Source organism: Necator americanus, chromosome X (assembly GCF_031761385.1).
Source record: "Necator americanus strain Aroian chromosome X, whole genome shotgun sequence".
Taxonomy (NCBI): Eukaryota; Metazoa; Nematoda; class Chromadorea; order Rhabditida; family Ancylostomatidae; genus Necator; species Necator americanus.
In genome coordinates this window covers 34696529-34717811 of record NC_087376.1, presented here as the reverse complement: position 1 = coordinate 34717811, position 21283 = coordinate 34696529, and the positions used below count along the sequence as shown (strand labels likewise).

Below are 21283 nucleotides of genomic sequence, written 5' to 3'. Positions count from 1 at the left end.
TACGCTCTGGGTACTTTCGAGCTATATAACATGCACAGTTATGTGGTGGAAGTTACCCAAATATTGGAAAAAAAGGCGCTATTGTTCAACATACCTCCAAAGCGCAACACTAATAGGTCAAATATGTAAAGTGAGCAAGGAATCTTTCATAACAACTTTCTGCTTTGTTACGCTGAGCTACTGGACATTGTCACCCCAAGGTACTCGGGTCACTAGTGTGAGGAAGAGTCTCGTAGCCTAACTCCCTTAACTTCAGTAACGTCATCTTTGAAATGTTTGGCCGGGGATTGTGGTGTAATAGAATCGGACCCTTTCTGTTGACTAACGCCGGGCGTAGAAGTGGGAGTTTCCGGTGCATTTCGTCTAGTTCTTTGCAGTACTCTTCTGCGGTGTTGTTCTCGCCATGTTTCATGAAGCTGTAGAGGATTGCACTTGTAGCAAACCACCACACAGTCACCATGGTTTTCTTTGAGTGCATTTTCAGCTTCGAGAAGTGCTTTGGATCTTCATCCTTGTCCATCCATTAAGCAGGACGCTTGCTGTTATCGTAAAGGATCCGTTTCTCATCGGACATAAAAATACTATCGAGAAATGGATCGTCCTTGTTGCTAGCAGAAGCGCTGAGCAGATCTCAAAACGGCGATTTCCTCGGGTCTCGCTCAGTTGAGGCGGCGCCCACTTTTTTGCTCAACTTTTTCACCTTTCCAATTTTTTTCAAATTTGGGATTATTGATGAGTTGTCAACGCATAGTTCTTGGGCAACCTCTCGTGTTTTTTTAAGCGGGTAATTCAACTTCAGAAGGGCGGCTGGGACTTTCTTTATATTTGAGGCTCATATCGCCACAACAAAGCCTGGTGAACCAACGCTGTGCCGTAGATTCGCTTGTGCTTTCATCACCTCAAACAACGTTGATATTCCGAGCTATCTCCGCTGCAGATGTGCCCAGCTTGGACTCATAGAAGATTTGGTGAAGATTTTGCTTTGACGTGCTATCTTATAAGTGTTAGTATTGACCAAATACTGATTTTCGTTTAAAATCACGTCAGCACTAACAACCACAACGAAATGCGACATACAAAATGCTATACGGCTTCTAATATTAAAGATGAGTGTAACCGGGAAGAAATTTGTCGTGAAGATAAGACAGAAGAAAAAACGCATTATTTTTGCACCAACCTTGTACGCCTTTGTAAGCCCATTACCTATTGACAGCAGGCAAATTGCAAGAAAAGGCCCACAACAATAGATTAATTCGGAGATATACTCTGCGTATTGTCCTACTGAACCATCGATACCTTTAACCCTCAAACAGCTGCTACAAGAATAGAAGAGGTTGCTCCAAAAACTGGATATTCTTGACGATTATAACACTCGGATTTCATCGATGTCGGAGACAGGTACGCTAGCATTCCTTGTTCGTTCTTTGTTTCATTTCTTCATTGGGAACCGGTTCCGTCATCGCGCCACTGCCATTGTACGTGAGTTCGTAAGTGACACTAGTCAAATGCTTAATGTCAATCTACCAGTTATGCATGCTTCCAACGGACGTGCTTGTTTCTTGTTTTGGAACTATAATGCTTGAATGGGTTTTTTTAAGCATAGTTATACCACTCTATATCAGCCGTTGAGCAATCCTTCACTATTGCTGGCACTTTTACGACACCGTTGGTAATGCTTAACAAATCTCTCAAGAAATTACTCTGACTGATCTCTTTTGATCAATTTCGTTATAAACATAGTTTTCAAAAGCTTTATTTCGGATTTTTTGGGAATTGCTATCCTTTCTTGCTTGTACCTTTATCTCATTATTTTCCAAATTTCTTGTCATCTTGTTTTGTTTTTATCATTTCAAATGTCATCCACACATTTGTTGTCCATTTCAGATGAGAATCTCCCCACAAGTATTATTCAGCTTTAATAAATTCAGTAAGTCGTACATGATTTGTGATTTTTAATTTTCTTCTGTTCTGAGTAATCAATCTGAAATGAATACGACGTAGGTGGATAAGTAAACGTTAGTAATGCGGAAAGTGATTCCAGTTGTGACGATGTTTTTTTTGCTGCAGATAACGGACGACAGGTAATGGGATAAAATCTTTCTAGTAATATAAGAACCTTCTAGTTACATATGTTCAAGTGCAACGTTACTATCTGGCAGTGCATCTTACTTCACAAAAATGCTTGTGGATAATCATTTCAATTTTTGCAAACCTTAACACCCTACACCTAGCGAAGATCCTTACGCGATCCCAACCAGTGCGCTCCACCACACCGCTTACGCAACTGTCCGTGCTTTAGGTCGTTTTGATCTAACTATACGAGAATTTCCCGTTCTCGAAAAGTTCTCAGGAGTAAACAGTGAAGGTAGTCCGAGTAATTTTTGAGAAATACTGAAACCTGCTGAGTTTTACAGAAGATTGTAGTACGATTTTTGCGATGTACGACTTTTGGAGTTCCTTTCAGCGCGGAATTATTCAACTTTAACGCCAGCACACACACTTCTCAAACGTGGAGTAAATGAGTTGCCACGTCGTCAGCCTACCATGGAAAACAGACTTCGGACTGAGGGAAACTCATTGGAATCAGAAAGGCCAGAGCTTATAATATTCGACAAAGACGGTACACTCATCTGCTTCCACTCGATCTGGATCCCATGGGCAATTGATACAGCTAAACGGTGACTTTTATTAGCGCATAGAAAGAGATCAACGAAATTTATCGAACTTGTGAATATCGATATATACTGTTGATCATATAAATTGGGCATTCGTGAATCAAAGGTTGCGTATTACGAAAATTCGATGTTTGCATCTTTGCAAGAGTAGATAGGAGTGTGGATGAAGTTCACAATCGTGATAGGGATCATGCTCTATTCCTCGAAATTCTGAAGAAGTTGTGTATTGGATCCCTAGTCCACTGCCTTCCAACCTTTGCGATCCAACCAAAATCATTTTACCCTTTGCAGTCTGTTGTCCCCGCATGTTGGACATTGGAAATATGTATCTTAAATCCACTGTCGGCATAGCGGCGACACGCTCGTTCAGCCCGAGCCGTCCTCTCCTAACCGCTTCGAGCACTTCCATGATGAACAAAGAATTCTTGTAACTAGAGTCTTCATGAAGAGAGAGTATTTTATGCTTTTACATCGCAATTAAGAACTTGAGGAAGTAATAAATGTGTGTGCGGATGTGTACGGATGTGTGCGGATGTGTGCGGATGTGTGCGGGTGGCCACTACACGTGTTGCATATCACCTCAATGACTCTTTCGCGTATCTATTTCCTTGCACGTTTGCTTCAGTTTGGTAACGCCTTATCTTCCCATATTGGAGGCAGGGATGCAAATGACTGTTTGAGTAGTAGCCAATGTATTACGTGATCTGACTTAGAACATTATCTTTATCTGCACGGTAATGATATTCGCGTCATTTCATGTTAGCACATCATTCTGTGCTAGTTGTCCAGAAAAAGAAAACTTAAGACTTTAAAAAATGTTCCCAAATTGTGAAGGATTTAAAGAAATATAAATATACAATAAAGTTCGAAAGTTGTCCAAATGTAGAGCTGACGCGTTTAGGAAGAAAACTATGAAATCTCTCATGTGTGAAATGTGCCCAAATTTTTGAGGGGAAAAATTGAAGCGTTGATAAAAAAACAATTTTGATTTTACAGAAAATGTCGCTTTTATTAATTTTGATTTGTCGGTGAAGGCGTGCGAAATGAACACCACAAAATGTCTGAAGTCCGCCTTTACGTTCAGACTGGTAATGTAATGAATGCGCAGGCAAACAGCATCACATTCACTTCTGCTTTTTGTGTGCAAACCGACAGGGTGCATGGTGTAGGGTATATATTGCTAGATTTAGAGCAGCTTCTTCATTTGATACTGAAGTATCCGTCACGTGCAGTCTCATATCCTAGTTTGGATTCATGAATGTACTTCATATTTTACTTGTTTCATTTTGGTAGATTTCTGAAACAGTTTCACCATAGAGGACGACGGATGTAACCACTGGACATATTCTGATGTTTTCACACAACTACGATCGTGTAATGAAAATAGTTCTACATATCTTGTGATTTTTTTGTTGGAAAAAACACTGTTTAAAATCCACGCAAATCCTTTGCTTCATTATGCAGCTGAAATTTAATCCAATGCAGACGAGTTTTAGAATATCTGATTTGTTTTTGTCAGTGAGAAGGAGCTCATTTCGCAGCCACAAATGAGGTGAAGGGAAACTTCTGCTTCCGCTTGTTCTTTTCATGTATAAACACAGTGAAGCACTTCTCAAACCCTTGTTGGGAGTAGGAGATCATCAGACATAGGTGATGAATCTGTCGTCGCCAGAATCCTATAAATTACTTTTCCATGTTGAAGATGAAAAGGCACTTAAATAAGAGTAAAACACTACTATCGTGATTGATCCAGTAACGAATGTCTAAGCAGCGTCCACTAACGCTAATTCGATCCCAGATCCAATTATTGAGATACTAAGAAAAAATAATAAACTTCAAAAATTCTCTAGTAAGGAAATGGAAACAGATGTCCTCGCGCTTTGCTGAGGTTTTCCCCTTCTGCTTGTCATATGTGCTGTAAGTGGTAGCGGTTTATAGGAAGGAGCTTTCAAATGACAGTAAAAATTGTACTGGAGTAATACTCACAAATGTTCCCAGATAGAAGGCTCTGAAACGAAGTGCATAAGTCTCGTAAGCAGTCAGCACAACACTAAGGTGCTTAAAACCTGCATATTATGACATATCTGATCAGAAAAGAATGCAAAGATGATATGCAGGACATTTCCAAGTTGTTAACATCACAAGGCTCCACAAGTCATTTCATCCCTGAGGGGATGCCGCGCTCTAAGATTGCGGTGCGACGCAGCCGCCGAAACAAAGTCTGCGCCCCTACTGTGCTTTCGCGGCTTGTCATAGTCGAGGGTTCGTTGTAGGTTGTCCTCCATTTCCCGTACTAAGGTGCACACTATTGGAAGATGAAAACATACAGAGCTACTAAGCAGTCGTTTAGCTAAATTTGCGGGGGGAAGATGAAGAATTGAACGGGACCCCTCTCGTACTCGGAAACTATACACCAACATCAGTAACTCGCGCAAAGATTCCAACACCGAAAAGCAAAATACCATCTACAGATTCAAGAATCACAATCCTAATCCGGATAGTCGCTGGAAGAATCAGTTCATTCCACAAAGCAACTTTTTATACTCACTGGATGGACGGAATGAAACTGTGTAAAGTGAATTGAAATTACTCAACAAAACAGCTCTTTGCACCCGTCCAAGTAGTGAAAACCAGTCTGCGCGGTTTCATTCCATGAACACTAGGGGAGCAAAAGGTTGCTTCGATTACAAACTAAGACTTCCAATTCGTAAAATTGTTAGAAGTATTTCGACTTCTGCGGTCTTGAGAGCTTGGTTCCGAACTGCAAGCATTGGCGAAGGATACCCAGGATAAAAATTTTCGCTCGAACTTCCTCTGATCAGTTGTGAATCTGGGTATAAGTTCAGCGAGTCTAGTTCCGTAGATGCTGACAGATAGGCCATAGTTCCAAATGAAAATGAAACTGGGATGTGATCATGGTCTTGCTGTTTGTGTCTTGGACCCTGTGTTCTTGTCCAAACCACCTCCAACTGTCAATACACTCGAAAGGCAATAACATCGCGTTTTGAATGTACAACGAGAGAGAAGGGTCTCTGTTGGTGCATTATTAGCTCTCCTTAGAGCAGAAAAAACTCAGATCTCCTCCGAGACCAATTCTCCTATCTAATCGGAAAGGATTGAAAAATACATCAATTCAACCAAATAAAGCACCTAGTACAGAATTCGCTCGTATAGCATACGTGGATTCGGACACGTTTTCGTGAGCACTATGAGAATAGGGTGTGGTGTCGCACAAAAATCATTCGATCTGGTGAACTTTCATTTATCAATACTCATGACTCGGTGTGCATTTAGATGCTAACTATTCGTTTTGTTCTGTGTCTGTACTGACGTAGAAGACTAGACAGCAACAATGAAACATATTCATAAAATCGACGCATTTGTTCCTATTTTGAAAGCCATTTTTTGGCATTTGCATTAGTTTTAGGGGACTTGCATTAGGGGTGGGAGCTATCAACTGCAAAAACTGCGGATGATGTTGACGAGGTCGAGCACCATCTAATTCGTGAACCTGTACAACAAATTTAATCCGTGAAGTTAGCTCGTCACGAGTGAATCCACACTAAGTCACTCCAGTCAAAAATTATGAAGACCACTTTAGAGGGATGTGCGGGTAGTGATTGCCTTGACTGAGTTCAAACTAAGAGTCTATGAAAATGGAGGAGTTATTTCCGTGGGAGATACCTCAGATTTAATAGCTTCACTTTGAGCAATTTTTTAAAGAGGAAAACCAACTATGACTGTCAAAGTTGAATGGTTATCAAGTCATTGATTAAGTACATCTATTTTCGACAGTAACGAAGTAATGAGGGTTTCAACTCTAGGTTGGAACAGTCGACTGGGATCCAACTGTCGAGAGAGGTCTATCAGCTACTGGGACTATGCCCCATTCAAGGAAAGGTAATAATTAATGAACTGCATTTTCAGCGTTTTCAGTGAACTCGTATCTCTAATATCTGTTGTTGGATAAAGCCTAGTGAGCTTCCTGCTTCTCTCCAGGTCCACCCTGGACTCCTAGCAGAGGGGACGATGGGTCAGATTAAACATGAAATCGAGAAGCTACTTGTGACAAACGGGCTTGATGACATTCATGTAAGTTTCTCCAGAAGAGAAAAAAGTTTCGAGAAGTGTAAGATATCTAGGTGGATAATATTTCGATGAGTTAGGACAAAGGAACGAGAGTACTCCAAGCCCCGTAATCGATCGCAAATATATCTGCGTACAGATTCGAGGCGAGAGACGTAAACAATAGGCAACGGCGTGGGTAATACTGCTGGAAGCTAGAAACAACTCTTCAAATATTTTCGAAATTACTATGGTGGAGCATTTTTACCTCAGCAATACATTTTCAGGAGCTCGATGTTGTCGACAAATGTATCCAGGACAGTCAAACACGATGTCCAACTACCCTTAAGGCTATCCATGACATGCGGTTGTTATTCGGTACTTTAAGGAACAATAATGTGAAGGTTGCGATTTGTACTGCGGATAATAGGTATGGAATTGTTCAAATTCGCCAAAAAGCTAAGAGGTTAATATTGTTTAGCAATTTTCAATTTTAAGATAATGGACGTTGCCGGAAAAAAGGCTGTCATGGATCAGCGCTAATTTCTATACCTACATTACTTTCAGGTGCAACACTATTTCCATGTTGCGATGGTTCAATGTCGAGGACAGGGTAGATTTCGTTGTTTGTGGTGATGATCCAGGATCCAAACCAAAGCCTCATCCTCGAAATGCTATTTTTATCTGTAGGACATTGGGGGTTGCTCCTGAGGTATCGTCTTTCGAAACTCAATTAACTTATTCTATTTATAGTTTGCTTATTATAAGTTTAGAATACTGTAATGGTGGGAGATACGGTGGCCGATCTAGGCATGGCTCGCGCTGCAGGATTGAGAGCAGCTGTTGGCGTTCTTTCTGGAGTAGGTGGTCCGCACCATTTGGAGTCACACGCTGACATACTGGTAGTTGCCTACGAGAGCATCCTTACTTCACAATGAAAACTCCAATCGATCTTATTTTCAGGTTCCTCATGTTGGCACTCTAATAGGAATATTCGATGACTTGCCGGAAAAAACATACGAATATATGTAAAGTTTGCAAAAAAAAAAGAAGCAAATGTGTACGTATGTAACTATATTGATCTCGATCACTTGGAGAGTCTCCGATTATACTATTGCGAACAACATTAGCAACAATAAATTATTTGATGTGACAACGACAATGATACTGCATTACAACACATGCGTTAATATAATATGAAAAATTCGTTATCTTACTTCTAAAAGAGTGTATCGCCGAAAAATCTATGTACTTATACACTAAAGACAGAGTTTGTTCAGTATAATGGAACAAAAACACAAAAAGATACATCTCTGCTTATTTCGTGACCTACTAATTTCTCAATCATTAGGTTATTTCAGCAGGAAGTAACCTGTCACACAAGGTCAGCCTAAGGAATCTTCCTTATTCCACCAATAAGCCCATTCTAGTTGCTACAGTCAAAGAGTAACTATATATATATATATATATATATATATATATATATATATCGACTGCACGTTTTTAATCACATCACTTGTACATAGCTCGCTGGGAATAGACCAACCTGAAAGAAAAAATTCACCAATGGAGATTCGAAAAAAACAACTATTTTCTCATGGAATCAATCTTCTCTTTCTTTCTACAACGCAATAAGATTAAGATTTGAGCATCTCAGAGAAAAGAATCACGAAATATGCTTAGTCAGGAATGCGATACATAGCTGTAATATGTTTCATTTGCACTATGGATCACTCGCAAAAGCTGTAGGGAATTATCACTGGGAAAGCCACAACATCCGCCACTACAAAAAAATATCCTAGTCATTGCGAATATAGTCGCTTACCCTAAGCTCATAAAACAATCAACAACTCTTTAAAAAAGATATGACAAGTTGAGAACAAAAAGAGACAATTCTTTGTACTGAAAAAAATGCCAAATGCTGTGGAAAGTCGACTGTAGCTCTGTGGTCTAACAGGTTAACGAAAAAGTAATGAGCATTTGTTTTCAAAGTGAGAAATGCACATAAAAAGACAAGGATTTAGATAACATTTCAAAAACGTTAGATACAACCGAAATACAATTTCTCATTTAATAACACTACATTATTCTGATATTTTAATTTCATTAATTCTTCTCTTTTCAGACCTTTAAAGTGGAGTATTAAGTTGACAAGATGGAGCATTCTCGGCACCATTTGCTTTTCATTTGGTCGAGACGACAAGACCGCTATGATTGAGTTGCGTGTGGAGCTATGCTTGAAAATAGCGCTCATTATTCAGTTCTTCTTACTACTTCGGAAACAAAAGGAACTGCAAATAAATCAAAAGTATACTCTCCTCTGTTTTGCTTTTCATTCATGTTGTTTTCAACAACTTCCATCATTTGATAGTGTTTCTAAGCAGCTTGCTGTTCTTTAAAATACTTTCTTTTGTGTTTTTTCTTTATTTTTTCCCTCTTTTCTTTCTTTTTTCTAAACTTTTCATGGATCAATCGATACCCTTCATGCACAATACAAATCTCAGAAGCAGCTTCACCGGCCTTATCATCTCGATTAGTTGCAAAAAACTGAAGGTGTCCAAAATGTCTTCATTTTGTCAACTCAACACACCATTTGGAACGAGAATCAATAGAATTAATAATAATTATAATAATAAGCTTATATTGTAGAGTGAGCAATTCTCCATCGAATGGTACAATATTTTAGAACTACTTTTTACTTCCATGTGCATTTTTCACTAAAAAAAACGCTCCCAGCTTATTTCTCAACACAATGCTGTCTGTAGCATCTATACCCAGAGACAAAAATAGGAGGGCACCTTTTAAGGCATATATAATACTATACTTTTGGTAAAACCAGGATAATTTCCGCACTGCATCGGGGGCTTACGAATTTCTAGACCGCATTGTACTGTCGTCGACTTGCTTGAGACATAAAAACTTGTTACATGAGACAACAATTTCAGCAAGAGGAATCAAATGGCAGCCACTTTGTCGCATGACTCCCAATGGCAAGAAAAGAAGTGTCTGGGAGTTACTCGACAGAACAAACCTCTCCATTCTTACGTCCTGTGCACCAACCTAATGAGTCTGCATCACTCAACACTTCTATTGTTTCGCCTAAAAATTTAAGGACTAATCTTCGGCCACCTCTATTATAGAGCCAGAGCCAGGTTGTAGTGAGCAGATCTACCTTTCTGTAGAGAAATCTCATCATTTTCTACTGGACTGTAGTCGTACAGTACCGTTGCCAACGATTTCGTGTGAAGGTCTTCGAAGTCACCATACTTCGCAGAATCGGGAGTTGTTGTCGACAGTGGAGGTGAATCTGGACGAGTTTTAATTGAACACTGGAGAATTGTAGCAGAGGGTCCTTGAAAAAATACTTATTTCGACAACTAAGTTTACCTTGGCCCTCCCAGTGCCTGTCTAGATTTTGCTGATCTTGCAAAGGTTTGTCCGTGTTCGTTAAATTTTTCCGACTGTCAAATGTGTTAGAATCAGAATCACTATTCTGCAACATTCCAATAAAAATTGAAAACATGTAAACTCTACAACTGGAGTTAGGGGTAGCAAACACCTTCCCACTATCACTGCATGTGGCCGGTATACTAGCTGGTCCAGGCATGTCGTCGGTCTTGGTAACTTGCTTAGTTAGTACAACAGCACTAGGACAGTTATTTGCACCTTTTGCCGCGATTGTTCGGATTTGTTCTGTGTACTCCTAGAGTGGGAAAACAAATCTCAAAAAAACCAAGGTCCTTGACGTTTGAAAAAATAGAACGACACTTATCAGAAAAAGGAAGGAGGAAAAACCACTGGAAAAGCAAAAACTAGAAGAATGAGTTAATGAGCACAGATCACAGAAGAATTATAAATCCATGTGTGAAACGCAACGGTAAAAAAAGGCACTTCTGTCTTCTCGCATTTAACTACTAAAGTAGGAATTGTCATAAAAACCTCAAAAGTCGGCCATTCCATTCGAGCATCTTTTCCATTGGTAGCTGACCACGCTTGTAAGTCCGACGTTAGCGCACATTCATCGCATAGACGTAGCGTCTCTTCAAGGTTTCCGTGAAGCTGAGCAAATCTAGACATTAAGACATCAGAACTTTTATTAGAGACTCAACTAAGATCCTATTAAGCAACAAGGAAAATTGAGCAACTGAATATGTTCAATATCTCTTCGCAAACAACGGAATCGAACGTTGTGATTTTGTTCTAATTGCGTGTTGAATCTATTCGAAGTTGGCAATTAGTAACAGATTAATTAAGGATAGCATACTACAGATCTAAATCCGTGAGAAAAGCTAGAGATTGGGTTGTAGACTGCGAGATCAGGGGTGGTTCCGATCATCTCTCTCTGATCATCGTTAGAAACGGCGTGGTAACCACTTTGGTTATTGCGAGGTACGTCAGAACGCTCCTATATGCACACGTTCCGATCCCGTTAGCAAGCGATCCATTGGTTTTATTTGAACAGACTGGTGAGGAGACCTCATTAATCTTCGATCGCTCGCACATAGATGCGGCGCGTGCACGCCGGAACATGCAATCTGCAACCTCATCTGTGGCTTTTCGCGCTTATTCTCTCACCATGTGAGATTCGTGGTATTCTGCCTTCAAAGGCAGCCTATCATGACTTTGATGTAATGCGGAAACCACACCGAAAGTCTAGAGTACGGATTGTAGATTACGGATATCAGCGTGGCTCCGCTAGACTTCCCCTAATAGTCGTAAAAAACGGCGTGAGAACGGCGTTTGTTCCTAGGTGCTTGGAACTCGTCCTGTTGTACAGGCTCCGGTCCCCTCACCAGCACTGGTTTTACTTAAATAGGTTGGTGAGAAGGCATCTTCGACCACTCGCTCATGGTGGCGGCGCGTGCACATGGACGTTGCGACTGAAATCGTCGTAAATGAACGCCTTTTCTGCTGTCTGCTGCTGCTTTCCCCAATCTACAACGCGAACTCTAGGCATTCGCTGTGGTTTACGCACCACGTCGAACTCGTGATACGCTGCCTTTAAGGTTTGAATAAAGGATAAAGGATAAAGTGTTTGGCGTTAATCAAACCGCTTTGGATGCGCCAACAAGTTCACTTCAATTCAGAATCGTTTGAAGTCTACGAACGCAAGTCTGGCCTATAAAATGACTTGCGGGGGATAGCCGATGTGTCAACTTAGTGTTTTTATCCTCTCAGGCAAGTCTGATACCAATTTATCGACCCAGGAGGGATGGGAGGCTTGGTTAGCACTAGGGCGGAATCGAACCTCCGATACATCGTGTAGACAGCGGAACCGCTTATCGATTGCCCTATACTCGCCTAAGGCTTAAACAAACCATCATTAAAACAAGATAGTATACTAAGAGGATGAAGACATCAGGTAAAGAGAATAAGACATAAGGAATTGGACTCTAAAAAAGCGGAAATGTCCAAGTTTTATCAGTAGTTTTCAGAAACGGGAAGAATTTTTGGAATCTTTTGCATAATAGAAAAGAAACCGCCATCAGATAATTCTACAATTCTACATTCCAGTAGAGGGACTCTCCTCAGATTTTTGCTAGTAGACCCATTTGGAGCTTCTATAATCGTTGGACGTTACGTAACGCAGGTGAATGATGGAATATATTCTTTTTACCTCTCGAAGAAAACGGAATATTTTAGCATTCCTACTTTACCTTCTCATTCGTACTAGTTAGTACAGTGATAGCAGAAATTTCACCTACTTGTTGTTACGAGCTAAATCGACAAGCACTTGTTGCGTTGCACAGACCATTTCCACAAAGAATCTGCTTCGTTTCAACTCCACCGCTTGGCATTTTTCAAACTCAAACGTCATGTCTTCTATGTATGGTGTCCTGAAATAGTTCTATTGAACATGATAAGAGCTTGTCAATGTCTGTCTTTATGGTATGTTTGCCTAGTGATAAAATGTATTGTGAGGAGCTCGACGCAGTGGATTCCCATACTAACAATGCAATGAATCGCATAAGTGCAGCTGAAAGATATAAAAAACGAAGAATGGGTGTTATAAATGTGAAGTATGAAAACGTATATCATGCGTCGGACAGAAAGAAAAGGAGATTTCTTGAGGACTTTGCGCCCCTGTAAGTTTCCTCGAGCTGTTATCTCGGTGAGACGTAGCAGTAGTGTGATAGAAAAATGGATATGTAAAGAAAAGAAAAATCATTATGATCGAGTTTTCTTCTTAACAGCGTTCTCACATGAACTACTTAGGTATTAAAAAGTGAGAACAAATTTGTTTAGTTGGAATTCCACACGGTGGGTGAGAAGAACCAAAGCACGAACTATCTGAAAACCTCGACTTCGATCTAAAGATTACCTCCTGAACATAGTAAACAAGAAATAGAGCTTCATTTCGTTCGGGAATTATTTGCAGAAGATAAAAGGTAGATAGAAAGGAATTTTTTCGATGAGAAAATTCAGCAACATTTCTTATCAAACAATTAGCAAATAGAACAACTACAAGTGACGTGAACATCTGAAATACAGAGAAGAAACACAGCTCACAGTCGAATGCCAGCATATATTGGGTTATCCCATAAATAATGTAGTATTTACCATTTCCTTCGGTTTTAAGAATCAACATGAACAAAACCTTTTTAACCTAAAATATAATAATATGATAATATAATAACATAATAATACAATAATATATATAATAATATAATAACATGATAATACAATAATATATATAATAATATAATATAATATAATATAATATATATCTTTTTAATCTCTTTCACTTTTTACAATCTTCCTCCATCTTTCCGGTAGACTTTCAATGCCCCTCTTCCAAAATCCCCTAGTCCAAAATTCCTGAAAAGTATTCCTGAATTCAGCTGAAAAAACGCATTATCAATTGGTTGATCAGATATAATGTAGCTTTTGAAAACCATGAAGTCTCGGCAGAATTATGTTTGTAACAAGAGGCGATTTTATTTTTTACAAATGGAGGGAAGTAGTTAGTTCCCAAAGTAAAAACTGGCGTATTCACTGAATGGCTTACAAGCTGAGCATTTTATAACCAAAATGAGTTTCATGTACCTGTACTGCGTAATCTCTGCTATGTTTTTTTCATAAATGTTCCTGCACTTTTGTGCATCATCTCGACATTTTTCCAGACGATCACGAAGCTTCTGAGCACCATCTTGAGAAACTGAGGAGTCTGCCTAAATGGCAAATTCTGATTTTGCCGCAACAAAAAGTTCGCTTGTATAATAAATAAGGACATACTTGGCTATTTGTGAGATTCACCAACGCAGACTTTTCTTGACGGCATGCAGAATAATAAGCTTTTTTGCTGGATTCTAGCTTTTCGTACAGTTTTTTCCATTTTCTCTGAGCCTAGAAACATGGGAGGTTAAATCATATCCAACCTGCTAACTGAGATATTTCTTTCTTTTTGTTCCAAGCCGTCGCTAAGAATCTTCTATTTAGTCATTTGATTCATCACACCATATCTTGACACAACGAACGATCGAGCCGTATGACCCCTTCAGACCCATGGTGTATGTTAAAGATGGTGCTAGGAGGTGATGGACGCCTTGATGCTTATCCCGAACTCAAACAGAGGTAAGCCAATGCGACTCGTAAGGCGCTCGCATCAGCAAACGTTCGGACCGAAACAGTGGTAAACACCACGCGAGAACGAGCTTTACGCAGCACATTTTATTATATTAGGTAAGGTAGCACAAAATGATGAAGAGTTGGAACTAAAAGCAGTAGGACAAGCGGTTTATATTCGCCCTTTAATCGACACGGTGCAAGAGAGTTGAATGTCCGGATCTTGATACTTCAAATTACACACAATTACCGTCAAGCGCTAAGAGAAAAAAAGAAAACCTAGCTATTGAGCAAGACTGTGAAGTCACATAGAATGTAGACATTCAGCATGGTTTTGCTAGCTCTTGAGCGCATCAGTCGAGTTATAGAAGAAGCGATAACAAAGTAGACATGAATAGCGACTTATTACAGTTAAAAATACCGGAAGTTGCAACAGTTACAGTTGGCGTAAATTCGACGATTAGGTACGTCAGTGTTGGCAGATGTCCAAAGGTTCATTCCATTTCAAAAAAAAGAAAACGCAAGGGAAACATAGGCATATGAGTGATTCTCATTGCATTACATTGCACTACGGATATTCACCATGCGTCCTTCATGGCCCCACTCTACTGAGAATAAAAAATTGTACCGGTTTTGTTTCGTAGTTGTTTATGCCAATTTCAATCTAATTTTGGTAGATTTGGATCGAAGACGTTAGTGAAGAACGTGAAATTAGTTATTATTGTTACATGTTCCTTTCCTCCATTACAATGGAAATATAAAGTTGGATCAATCAATAAGAAGGAATCCATTCGCTCCACAAAAAATAAACTTTGAAAAGGAAATATCTGAATACTGCGTCATGAACATCCCAAATTATCTTTATAGTAGGGAGGTTCCGAAACATCCTGAAACGCACTCTTTCAAATCCCTCTTCTGCTTCACGAATTTCCTTTGGCGCGCGAAATGCTGATGGATGGTAATTTTCCTTCCGGTACAGCGCCAGCGTTTTGAGGACCTAAATTGTTTAAATGATGTCAATGTACTATAAAACCAAGCAGCAAAATCTACAAACATTAGAAATAAAGACAAGTGCACTACTACTAACCTCATCTAAAAGACGGTCTTTCACACGATTATGTTGGACTGAAACTGCTTCGGCTTCCTCCAACAATCCCAGCCACGCTTTCTGAAAATTGAAGTGAAAGATCACTCACTACAGTAGCACTCATTCGATAACAGTCTCTAAATTTCTAAATCAGGAGAAAATCTCGCACGACTAATGAGAGCAACTTATTCCGGAACTACTTAATCACTGTGCAAGAATTCGCTCATTCCTATTCATGAAATAAGTGACCAAACACAATCATAGTACCCGCAATGGTACGAACGAAAATTCATCCTATGGCAAAAGGTTAAATATGGTTGTCACCTTGACGGAACCGTGCTGGACAGCTCTGCCAACGTGTGCTTTCCATTTTTCGGCAAATTGTTGCATAGTTCTTCCATATTTCGCTTCAATGTCTGCTCTTTCTCTGGCCATTTTAGTGAAATCGTCCAGTTCGTCGATTCCATCCTAGAACTAGTTGAAATTACCGTAGCAACTTTAGAAAGTGACATGATCCCGTTGTGACCCAACAATTCGTCACCTTTTGAGGCGAAGATTTTTGGCTAAATGGGTTGTAACAAAAATATCACAAAACAAGGGAAGGATTGTAAAAGACTTAGGTGTCAAGTAAGAACAGTACAAAGGATACTGGTTTCTAACATGGTTTTGTTTATTTTTAACCATAATTTGTTTATTTTTCACAGAAGCAATGAAATTCGTGGTATCCAGGGCTCAAAATGATTACGTTCAACTAAACAGCAGTTTCTGGAGCCTGCACAAACCATCCTTGTAAAAACAACTTGCTCGCGGAATGTGTTACGGTGAAAATCTCGTTAAGTACGTTGTACTTTCGTTCAATGTGAACGTGCTATGCCATAGGAAATTTTTTAAATGAAAATGGGCGTACTGTTCAAACGGTCACGTACAGAACACAGGTAAGGTGTTTGTCACTATTTCGTCCACCTAATACCGACGGAACGAACACACTTATATCGACCATACCTACGAGAGAATCAAAACACCTCTACCTTTATTATAGACTACCTTTATTCTTCTCACATTATTCTTGTACGCGCCAATTTCCCAAAATCCTGGTGCCAACACATCGGCTGCCATACTGAAAAGAATACAGATCTCACTATATATGAAGTGAAATGAAGGGACGGAGAGCGAGATGTTACGGCGAGAATGGAAGCAGTCTAATCTCGTCCAACACACAGAATATAGGAGAAGGCAAGTGTGAGCTCAAATAACGAACAGAATCTAATTAAGTGAGCATAATCAGCAAAAGCAATTCCAAGCCATCAACGATTACTCAATAATCGATTTCTGCACTGTTCCACATCGAAGATGCTTTCGCATGTATGTGCAAGTGACATCTTTGGAAAGAAGGGGGAGGTCCACGAACGTGTCTGAAGAGGAGAGGAACGAGTTTCTAGAACGTTATTACATTGCTAGCAGTCGTAGTGATGCAAGTCACAATTAGTGTGAGAAGATCTACCATGCAAGACTGGATGTTTCTCTTAAACAGATCTCAGCTTTCAGCAGTCGAGTTCAAGTGCATGGTATGAACCTTATCTTTGCAAACGGAAAAATATAAAATGAATACGCGACGACGATAGCTGGAACTTTCAACACCACAAAAACTGAGGTCAAATGAGGAACTCTGGTGAAGAACTAACGATAGTATACTCGTTGAAAACTAGATTTAACAACTACTTTGAAATCGAAAACCTATAATTGCTCTACTTGCTGCAATGTTAGCGGTGATATTCGGAAGAGTGAAATCATCTGATTTGGATTAGAGGAGAAAAGAGCATTCAGATGAAAGAGGATGGCTGTTCAATGATGACGCGAAGAACATGTTAGAAAGATGAAGAAATCCAATATCAGATGGCATGGGAAATACGATGATTCACACTCCATCCAGACCAGAGGAATTCCGTAGACATTCATTCGCATAATACTTATTAGTGTTTGAACACATTTTTTCTCTCTTTTAAAACTGGGTCTGAAAGGCCTTTGCGATGAATCATTGCGACAATGGATGAAATGGCTAAACTGATTTGTAGCACTGCTTTGGCTTGCATTGAAGGACAAAGAAAAATTACATTATCAAACAAAAAAAAACATAATGAAGAAGATTACCTTCAAAGAGACATTACAACAAATTTAATTTTGCAGTCAGTACTGAACAAACGAAAGAATCTGACCACTAACAGGACACACTAGTTTATGCTGCTGCAATGCCACTAATAAAATCGTTCCTCGATTCAACACCGCCGCCTTCATCGTGTTTTAAGGACACCCAAAGAAGTCGAGTGCTCCTTACGAGAAACGGGTTCAGCATATGAACTGAATAGGTGCGAAGTGAAAAGCGGCAAGACAGGACATCGACTTAGTGATTCATTCTTTGAAAAAAAAAAAACAATTTCCATAATAGGAGCATAGGACACGCCTTTAACGACGAACGAAGAGAAGCCGGTGAAAGCGCCTAAACGATACGGAAAGTACATCAACATTACAGACGCTACGTGCACTCAACTCTGATTGCTCACCCGGTTAGAACATCTTATCTAGGAGGAAGACGCATTTTGAGGAATCACATCGATTGGTGCGTTCAATCGATGAGACGAAGTGGACGACATCATGTGGCGCATATACAGAGTGTAGAAAGTGGTTTTACACTTGATGCAGCATAGACATTCAAACTTGTTTATTTATAAAGTCTTCTACTGAACATTCTATGATTTTCCCAAGGACTTCAACAAATTACAGTCTTTTACAGACAATTGCCGATGTCTGCTAAGATATGTTTCCTTCGAAGAATCTTTAGCTCTGAGCCAAGTGTCTGCCAACTGACTTTTTATACAATTACAAAGCAGTTTGCAGTCACTTGACTCTGAAGGAAGCCATTTTTCACGCTGAACGCTGTACTTCACGATACAAAACAATTCTTCTAATAACGTTTAAATAATTCTTCAAAGAGAAACATCAGCTAGACCACATACAACTAAAGGGAAACTGATGACATCTTTTCGCAAAATTTTTGAGAAAGCAACAGGAAGAACTAGTGTACGATGTTACTTCTCAGATCTAATGAAAAGGTATGTAACTTCATTAAAAAATATATAGTATTGGTAAAGAAGAGCCAGAACTGGGCCGTGTCACCGACTATTTACTATCGTTCTTTGCTAGAGGTTTTCGCAGACTGGGAAGCGGGAGTGTCGAAGAGGGTAGTCGGAGAACAAAAACCCGAAGAACAGCGATGAGATTCAATAGAAACCAGAGACTTCGTGGAATGGGCGGTTCGAATTCGAACATTTGGCTTTACATGGTGAGCAGTGCGAGTGCAAAAGTCAAACAGAACGTAGACGCGAAGAAACAAAAGTGAGGTTAATCTGCACATCTTACGATCGTACGCGGTGGGAGAGCCTCGCCGCACTTCTGGTCAACGTTATGAGTGTGCAAGACATGTGAAACGAATGGAAGAACACTGAACACTTCCAGAATATTGAAGAAATCCATGTGAGAATTTTGAGTTTAAAAAGTGTATATAGAAAAGAAAAGCTCGAACTGTTCTCTTATAACTTCCCAGTGTAAAGGCAGTGCAACATTATCAACTAATTTCACTACTTGGGACACGAATATATACTTACCATCCCGAACATGGATGGCAAAACACTGAATAAAGAAATGGTTTTGTAGATTTAATCGGAGGACAACGACAGATACCGTTGAAGACGAAAGAGCAACTTCGCATACGGTTGTTTTTGGTGTGTTTTGCTGTTTCAATGCTCTTGTAAATTTTGAAACGTTGGTAATTAATCGCTGGCACGAAAGTAGCGCTTACACATATATTCATATGAACACCAAATAAGGCCGTTGAGATGTTTGCATAGGGGTGTCAACCATGGGAGAAAAACTGTTGTAAAATTGCTCGAATATTATATGAAGAAAAAATCTTGACAAGAAATAATTCCCTGTATGTGCCATTATTGAATCTTACTCTTACCCTTACTACAGCTTAATACATATCTTACCTTCTTCGTGCTGCTCCCTTGAACAGGTTGAGAAATAAATAATAATAAAATACTACAGTGTCAATAACCAAAAAGTGTTTAAGATCCTTCGTGGCAATTATCAACCAAAAAAAAACAAGAAAGTGAATACAAAGGCTTAATTGTCACTTAACAGTTTCAATTGGAAAAAGGTAAATGAATTGGCAGTTAGGTTGAAAATCTAGTACGTGTTACATTATTACAGACAATACTTCACAATACTTCTTCTGAGAACTATCTACTAGCGTACAGTAGGAACTTCTATAAAAGTTCCTACTATACGCTAGTAGATAGTTCTCAGAAGAAGCGATCACAGTGAATAGTAATTCTTCACAAGCTGAATAACAACGAGACGAAAAAGTCCGATAAAAACCATCCCGTAGATATAAGAAATTTGGATTTTCCGAATTAGAAACATTTCAATGTCAGCAACTGCAATGAATCATTAGGGTGGTTCGTGGTATTTATCAAGGGAACAAAAAAAAAAAGAATGATTGTCGCTTAGTAGTTCAAGTAGGAAAGAAAAGTAAGCAAGTGGGCCGAAATGATAAATTTTGCATGTCGTAAAAGAGGTTCTTTCGATAGAGCTTTGGTAATGAGCGTCAAAGAAGATCCTTCGGATTGCAGATCAACTGTACGTATGATATCGATTACAACTCTTCTAACGGTAAGAATCAGCTGCAAAAAGACGGCGCATATAAACAGTTTTCATTGAGCGGTATGGTGGTGGTCGACAAAGCGCAACTAACACTTGCAACACGAAAAACAACACTTGCACAACGAAAGTTCTTTTTCATTTATGGTCAGCTACGTGATTAATCCGTAACTATCACACCTCTCCATCCTAAAACCTGTCAAGTACACCCGTATTTCATTGATATGACACTGAAGGATTCAAGTGCGCAAAGGTGACCGCTGCCGAGTTGGTTGCGGGTCATCGGCGGTCGTACTCAATCGACCGATGAGGCTTAGGAGGAATTCAAATTGCGCGCTGACTCATAAGTTACAAACGATAGCACGACGCTGGAATGAGATACAACGAGCAATTGTACATTCCTTTCTACCTGTATGCATATTTATATATGAACGCCTCTGTATTACGTGGGAACTCGCCCCCATCTGAGGCTGATAATTGATTGCGCTATTCACCTCATCATAGATATCTAGCAGCGGCAGGAAAATCACCTGATCCTAAAGTACGATCTACACTTTTATTTGTAGCTATGAGATCCAACAGTATACTCAGAATTTTCTTTGTTGGGCGAGTAGGGCGTTTAATCGTATAAATCGCGTTTGATTTCATACCTTCAGACTGTGAAGTTAACTCGCCAAAACCTTAGCTACGAATAAAGAATTATAACAATTTCGTGTCCGGCTCAATTTAAGGAAACAAATACTGTAAGATCTTAAAATTATTGGGCGTATCCTGGTTACGAACAAAGCAATTTCAGATGAAGTTACCAGAGGAGTACAAGAAGTTTACTAACATCTACTGCTTGTGAAGAAATGTTAGAAAAACACTTTACATCTAAGACAAATGAATGCGAATTTGCAAGCTTTTCTTCTCAAACGTATTTTTTTGTTTTTTTTTTTTCCGATGAGTTTAGAACCAAACTAAACCAACCACGTCTTTCATCACTCCGAAGTTGACAAAATGATATCGAAGTTGTCCGCGCAGATACCGATATTGACTTGATGCATTGAAAGACCCTCTAGGTCATACAGGCATCGTACGCCTTCACAAATTTTAAATGATTCTGTTCATCCGTTCTTCTGGGGCCAGATCTTGGCGTTAAAATCGCCAAAAATGACCTCGTAGAAGGCATGGT

At 39.5% G+C, this 21283-nt stretch overlaps 2 protein-coding genes across 2 annotated transcripts; one reads left to right on the top strand and one right to left on the bottom strand.

Annotated features, from left to right (window-relative positions):
* Positions 1-1884: 1884 nt before the first annotated feature.
* RB195_026328 (uncharacterized protein) lies at positions 1885-7772 on the top strand (the record flags this gene model as incomplete). Its single annotated transcript, XM_013446438.2, has 8 exons — positions 1885-1927; positions 2465-2678; positions 6500-6575; positions 6675-6767; positions 7028-7170; positions 7308-7452; positions 7514-7642; positions 7704-7772. The coding sequence occupies 8 exons, from the start codon at positions 1885-1887 to the stop codon at positions 7770-7772; spliced, it is 912 nt and encodes a 303-aa protein (XP_013301892.2).
* Positions 7773-8247: 475 nt separating this feature from the next.
* On the bottom strand, positions 8248-16509 carry RB195_026327 (uncharacterized protein; the record flags this gene model as incomplete). The annotated part of the gene is made up of 13 exons (XM_013446441.2): positions 8248-8286; positions 9772-9839; positions 9913-10047; positions 10128-10233; positions 10300-10443; positions 10680-10809; positions 12446-12577; positions 13788-13912; positions 13977-14087; positions 15205-15303; positions 15394-15474; positions 15718-15861; positions 16438-16509. The coding sequence occupies 13 exons, from the start codon at positions 16507-16509 to the stop codon at positions 8248-8250; spliced, it is 1386 nt and encodes a 461-aa protein (XP_013301895.2).
* Positions 16510-21283: the final 4774 nt, after the last annotated feature.